General features: G+C 42.2%; 1 protein-coding gene across 3 annotated transcripts in view; it reads left to right on the top strand.

Annotated features, from left to right (window-relative positions):
* Positions 1–1,623, top strand: part of GNRH1 (gonadotropin releasing hormone 1) — a 7,557-nt gene extending 5,934 nt beyond the window's left edge. For all 3 annotated transcript variants that reach the window (XM_015565722.1, XM_015565721.1, XM_006766441.2), the window contains one exon: positions 1,419–1,623. In XM_015565722.1, the coding sequence (XP_015421208.1) occupies positions 1,419–1,460 (42 nt within the window). In that variant the 3' untranslated portion in view covers positions 1,461–1,623. The remainder of the gene's footprint in view (positions 1–1,418) is intronic.
* The last annotated feature ends 5,593 nt before the right edge of the window (positions 1,624–7,216 follow it).

Raw genomic sequence — 7,216 nt, forward strand, 5'->3', positions numbered from 1 at the left:
ATTATATATATAATATATTATATTAAAATCAATATACATATATGTATATATGTATATTAGCATGGGCTTTAGAAGCGGACCAGCCCCTGGGTACCACCTTGTTGGGAGTCCACTTAGGGCAACCATGTTTCAGCCACTTCGTGACTTCCCTTCCTGACTGCCTGAGTTCCTCCTGTGGTAGGGTCCTCACTATCTCATGACACCCCCTCTTGGTGGTTAGAGTACAATGGCTGGGACCTTTCTTTTTGTTTTCTTTCATAAATGGAATTGAAATCACCCTGTAACCCTTATCTGCTAATGTTGGCTTTAGCCTTTAGGAAGATGGACAAAATGAATCTCTTCCCACTGCTCCATGTCAGTCCTTCAGTGTGTCCATATATTCTCCAAATATACACCCAGACTCTTCTCTAGGTAACCATCCCTCTCACCAATTTTTCATTTGTCCTGGTATGGCGTTGTGGTCCCTGGGAAATGCAGAAATCCAAAGTGGTGCCCTAGCCCAGACGGTGTGGCTCAGCTGGTTGAACGTCGTTCGATGTACCAGGAGGTTGCCGGTTCAATTCCTACTCAGGGCACATACCTGGGTTGTGGGTTCCATCCCTGGTTGGGGCATGTCTGGAGGGCAATCGATCTATGTTCTCTCTCACATGGATGTTTCTCTCTCTCTCTCGCTCGCTCGCTCGCTCTCTCTCTCTCTCTTGCTCTCTCTCTCTCTCCCACCCCTTTCTCTTCCTTTCTCTCTAAAATCACTAAGCATATCCTTGGGCAAGGACTTTAAAAAATGGAAATATAGTAACCCAAAGTAGACTTGATTTTTTAAAAAAGTACAAAGAGGATTGAATATAGAAATGGAATCTTGAGGTCTGTGTGGGTGTTCTCTGAGCCCCATGTCCACTTGTTTGTACAGTTAGGAGGCATGGCAGGTAATGATGTTGTGCCAGGAGCAGGGAAAGCCTGAATAGATCATATGTGAAGTTAAGCTATAGTTTTGGTTTTCTCCATTGACTTGAACTTCCACACCCATAGGAAAATGAAAAACGCAGGCAGGCATCTTTATTTCCTTTCTCTTTCTAATCCTGTTTACTGCATGATAAAATACTATAGCAAGCACTAAAATTTCCCAAACATGACATTAGGAGAAGAAATTGAAGCAAAGGCTTGGTTAATAGCAAACTGATAGTTCAGACCCTTCTTTCTCCGTCTTCCTCGCGTCCTATCCTTAAATTATTGATGTAGATTTTATTATAAATAACTTTAAAAAACATGATTGTATATCTCTTTAGCATTTCCTAGTGCACAAAACAAATGAATCTTTTATTTCTATTTCAATGATTTAGAAATAATGTATCAAAACATACATAATGAAATTTAGCCAGTAAAATCACCCCTGAGCTATTTGTTACTCACATATTTTTCAGGAAAGTCTGATTGAAGAGGAAACTGGGCAGAAGAAGATTTAAATCCACTGGTCCAAAAGGAATGACAACACAAGTATAATTCTGACTTTGAAATCTGTGACCCATTTAATATCTGTAAATTGTGTGAATTTCAGAAATTCTTATGCCAAGGTGCATGTATTTCATAATGAAGTAGTGTGAATAAAGTGGCATGAATGTTAACGAAGTCTTTCTCTAACTCAAACCTCTGGTGAGGGAGGGATATTGTAAGCCACAAAGGGGACTCCTCCAGATGTGTCTACCCAAGCAGAGGCGAGGAGAGAGAACACAAAGTCAACACTACTATTGGCCAGAAATCTCAGGCTCTTCTCCTTTGCCACCATGTACCCACAGGGCAGCAGCCCATGTTGGTCTGGGCCAAAACAGCTGATTCGGCTACAGTGTTCTATGGGATTGCAGTTTTATTTTTGACCACACCCTACAGAAGTTAGATGGGCTCAGAATGTCTCTAATTCCTTTGACAGTCAATTAACACCTGAGAGAGGCCTAGGGAGGCCTCGCTGGGCTCCTAGTCCATTGCTTCTTCTGCCCCATGTGGTCTCTCCAGGTTCACCAGAGCAAGTGGTGCACTCGAGTTTTGGGACCAAGACCCAAAAGTAATCGTGTTCACCTGCCTGATGTTTATGTCACTATGGAGTGTAGAGTCAGTTGAAGACAGGTGTTCCCTTGGTCAAATAGCATTGCCACCATTCATTCTCTACAAAAGGAGCCAGGTTTTGTGCTAGATACATGCATATTTTCATTACCCCTATCAATGACCAGGGAAAGTAGGTATTATGGTCTTCCCTTTGCAATGAAGAAACTGGGGTCCCAACAGTTTGAGACAGACCCACTCCCTGTGTCAGGTCCCGTGGTCAGTGATTCTGTATTGCACTATTATGAGCAGCCAATGGACTTGGACCCGGGAGCTCAGTTGTTTTGTTAAGTGGGGTTGAGAAAGGATACCGAGGCTCCCGTGTCAACTTAGTTTTACTGGTGACCATTTCTCTATGAGGTCCCAGACACTGTAACACTAACATTCTCATTTATCCCTATAGCTCAAGAGACTCAGAGACCATTTGGAAAACTCAAATTTCAGATACTTGTTTGGTGTGACAGCAACAAACTGTGCCTGTATTCACATGGCAAACACCTAGGCCTTTTTTTCCTCTTTTAATCAAAGAGATGAAGCCTTTCTCCTCCCCTCCCTGGCCCTATACCTTTGAAAAGGGCAAGAGAGACCTATATTAAGGAATTTAAATATGGGTCAGAAACATTCTATGGGGGAGAAAACCTCCCTTTTTTAGTATAAATATTTATTACTGTACAGTGCTAGATTTTCCAAATATCACCATTTGCAGAATCTCTAAAACTGAATCAAAGATTTCTCCACTCCCACTTCAATAAAATTAGGCAGTCATGTGGTCCATACTCTACTCTATGACACATCACCCCCAGTAGGGTGCATGCAGGAGGCAGCCAATCAATGATTCTCTCATCATTGTTTCTATCTCTCTCTCCCTCCCCCTTCTTCTCTGAAATCAATAAAAATATATTTTAAAAAGTTTTAAAAAGGCAACATATTTTATACATCCTGTTTGGAGTCTCAGGTTTGCTTTGCCAAAGCCTGTCTTTGGGACAATTTCTTTGGAGCCAGCTTGGGCCTCCCTGAATGGGATGTATGCCCGATGCTGATGTTAGAGGCTGGGGATGGCATCCAGTAGTTTGCAACATGAACATATTGGATAATTTAATTCTCAAATGCCTAAGTGACTGAGGGGAAGGAGAGTAAAAATGACCCCTTTATTAAAATTTTAAGCATTTTCCTAAATCTGAAGAACTCTCTAACTTATCAGTGTAGTTTGAAAAAAGGTTGCATCGTTTCAAAATAGAAGTTGGGGAAACATAAAACATGATAGATTTAATTAGGCAAGTTCTCAAATATATATGGCTTGAAATGAGAAATGAGAAAGTAACAGAAAGGAGAGATTGAAAAGAGATCATTTTAACAGATGTTGTAGTATTCTAGAGATGATTGGGGGAAAGGCAAGAATTATTGCATGAATAGCCGCACTTACAAATTTTGACAGGGTAAGGTGCTCTAAAAGAAGTATTTTTCTCTTCTTTTTTTTCCAAATCAAGTCTTTTTTTTAAAAAATCCTATATAATAAAAGCCTAATATATTAAGTGTCCGGTTGTCCGGTCGGCTGTTGAACCAATCAAAGTGTAATATGATAATGATATGCTAAGGTCACTCAACCACTCACTATGACATGCACTGATCACCAGGGGGCAGACAGTCGACCGGTTGACCAGTCGCTATGACTTGCACTAATCACCAGGAGGAAGATCCTCTGACCAGTAGGTGATCTTGCTGCTGGGGTCTGGCCAATTGGGTCTGAGTGAGGTGGGCCGGACACACCCTGGAGCCCTCCCACGGTCCCTCTGTGGCTGGCCAATCTCCCATGTCCCTCCCTGGCCCCGATAATGCACTGGTGTAATCCTCAGCCTGGCCTGCGCCCTCTCACAATCCGGGACCTCTCAGGGGATGTCAGAGAGCTGGTTTTGGCTCGATCCTGCAGGCCAGGTTGAGGGATCCCACTGGTGCACGAATTCATGCACTGGGCCTCTAGGACTATATAATAAAAGGCTAATATGCAAATTGTCCCCTCAACTGGTAATTCGACCAGGAGTTCAACCAGTGGATGGGGCTGGCCGCCAACTACCTGCGGCCCTTCCCCCCAGCTGCCCTGATCAGGGTGGGCCAGCTGGACCCCACCCATGCATAAATTCATGCACTGGCCTCTGGTATATATATATATATAAAACACAGTTCCTGGTTTAGTTGTGTGTGTGTGTTTATTGATTTCAGAGAGAGAGAGGAAGGTAGAGGGATAGAAACATCAATGAGAAACATCAACATTAATCAGTTGCCTCCCACACACCCCCTACTAGGGATGGAATCCACAACCTGGGCATGTGCCCACACTGGGAATCCAACAAGTGACCTGGTTCATAGGACAATGCTCAACCACTGAACCATATCAGCTAGGCTAAAAGTAGTATTGTTCAATGTGGACCTAAACCCCAAGTGATTTCCCAGATCTATTGATTCAAATCTGAATTTTTAACAAGCATCTGATGAGTCTTATGTACACTGACAGTGGAGCATTTTTGCTCTAAGAAGCAATAGATTGCAAATGTTTGAAAGAGCTGAAACATTAAAAAATTCTTATGCATAAAGCCAGGACTTAAACCAGGGTGTTTAAGAAGCACACCTTGAACACCAATTTCCTAAAGCTGTCATTTCCTACAAGGTAGTGGTTCTCAACCTTGCCCTAATATTGGAATAATATGGAGAGATTTAAAAGAAATAGTGGATGTCCAGGTCCCACTCCTTGCCCCCAGAAAATCTGATTTCATTTGTCTGGATATATCACTTCTTCCCAAGGGATACTATTGTCCAATCTAGTTTGAGAATTGGTTCCCATCCTTTCCATCTAAGTTATTAGACACTCCTTTTAACTTCTTTTTTTCCCTTTTACCTCTGCCTAATTATCTGTGGTGAACGAGTAAAGAAATAGAACGTATTGTATTGAATGAACTAGTCAGCTCAGATGCCAAAGGAATGGATAGAGAGGTGAGGGCAGGGAAAGAACCCAAAATATGCAGTTTTATTGCTTTGAGGCAAAGATAGTCATCCCCCAAGTACAAGTTTAATAGACCTGCACTGAAGGAGGCAGGCAGGGACTCTGGGTGGGATGTGTCATAGAGGAGGCTTCAATAAAAAGGAGTTCAGAAATGATTTCATTCCATTAACATACTAGAGGCCCAGTGTATGAATTCGTGCATGGGTGGGGTCTCGCCAGCCTGCCTGATGGGGGCCGATCAGGCCCGGGCCAGCAGGGAAGAGGAAGTGGGAGGTTGGCCCGCCAGCCCCACCCCCAATCAGGGTGGGGGGCCAATCGGGGCCCCCATGTGTCCTAGTGACTGGTCATTCGCCATTCCAGTCACTTGGCTTTTATAGATATAGATAATAAACTGAACACACAATGAACTTTAAAATGCACTTCCATTTTTAATTTAAAAAATAAATAACAGCAAATCTGAACACAATTTTTCTACTTCAATGCACATTTTCCTAACTGTCCATGTTTGAATCCCAAGTAGTTTACAAAAATTATGGCAACAGAGCTTTTGACAAAGTGGAAACGAACAACTCAAAACATGGCTAATGGATGAGTTTGGGCAGGACTATCGGAGAGCAACCTTGGCTGAATTATTAAGAATCAGCCTGAAATCATCAACGTGGAAGGAAAACTTTTTCCTTTTGTACATTAGAAGTGGCGTCCCACTGTCAACCCACCCAAAGAGGAACTTACCTTTTCCAACTTAATTTTAAAATCCCACTTGGTCATGGTGTACTGACTTAAAAGCCTACAGAAACTTCGTTTCTTTCAAACCGCCTTCATTTACTTAGAATAAAAGAAAGCTAGGGTTGAAAGGATTCTAAAAATTATGTAACCTCAGTATGTATATATATTTTTTACATGAGGAAACTGAGGCCCAATATGACTGGACTACATATTGACTTGCCAAAAGTTACGCTATTGTTTTGTGTTGATGGTGTTTTTCTTTCCTTTTCATTACACCTAAGAATGAGAGGAAAGAAGGAACAAATTTGAAGTTGATTACATCTGGACCCAAGAGGTGGTGACATGAGTGTATACCAGTTAAATGTCGAGAAGAAGGGCACTAGGATTTGAGCACTTAACTGTATAAAAGTTATGCCTCGATTTTAAAATAAGGAATGGCCCCATGATCTGGAGTAGCTAGAGGGGAAGGATTCTTGCAGCTTGGAAAGCTAACAAAGGTAGATTATCTCAAATCTTGCTTTAGTTCTTGTTTTTCCTTAGGGATTTGCAGTGTGACAGCAAGTTTTGAAGGGTGTCCCTGACAGGAGAAAATTACTGCAATTCTGGAGTCAGGTGTAAAGGTGGAGGGGAGGGCAGCATGGCCCAGGAGCCTTATTTCGGTTTCACTTTCCTTTAATACCACTCACTTCCCATCCCACAACACACAACAATCTTTGTATCCTGGGGCTGCTCCCACTGAAGACACTGAACTGCCTCTTCCTGGGGGTCTAGTACAGTGCCTGCCATTTAACAGAAACCTAATATATGTTGAATGAAACAATTCTTGAAAAAAAAAAATCAAAGCAAGAAAAGTCACCAGGACAGAGAAAGGAGATTAAAAATATCTCATAAACCAATATTCACTAGGGTTGTGACAATTTGGGGCTAATTTCAATACTCCAGAGTTCTTCTCAGGGAACGTAAGTTGTTGTTGTTTTTTAATTTATTTTATTGATTTTTTACAGAGAAGAAGGGAGAGGGATAGAGAGTTAGGAACATCGATGAGAAACACTGATCAGCTGCCTCCTGCACACTCCCTACTGGTATGTGCCCGCAACCAAGGTACATGCCCTTGACTGGAATCGAACCTGGGACCCTTCAGTCCGCAGGCCGACACTCTATCCACTGAGACAAACCGGTTAGGGCAGTTCTTTTTCTTTTTATCCCTGCCCCTCATCTCTCCTATATTTAACAGAATCAAGGCATTTCTTGCAGCCTTCCTCTGTGACTTCAGCACACACCTTATTCATGACCTTTTGTCAAATATCACTCTTCCCTACCCAATCCAATGGCTTCCCAAGGAGATGAACCTTCCAATGTCCTGTAATCTATTATTCAGGACAATACCTAGAATCCCTTCTGTTC

The sequence above is a fragment of the Myotis davidii genome, unplaced genomic scaffold (genome assembly GCF_000327345.1).
Source record: "Myotis davidii unplaced genomic scaffold, ASM32734v1 scaffold502, whole genome shotgun sequence".
Classification (NCBI taxonomy): domain Eukaryota; kingdom Metazoa; phylum Chordata; class Mammalia; order Chiroptera; family Vespertilionidae; genus Myotis; species Myotis davidii.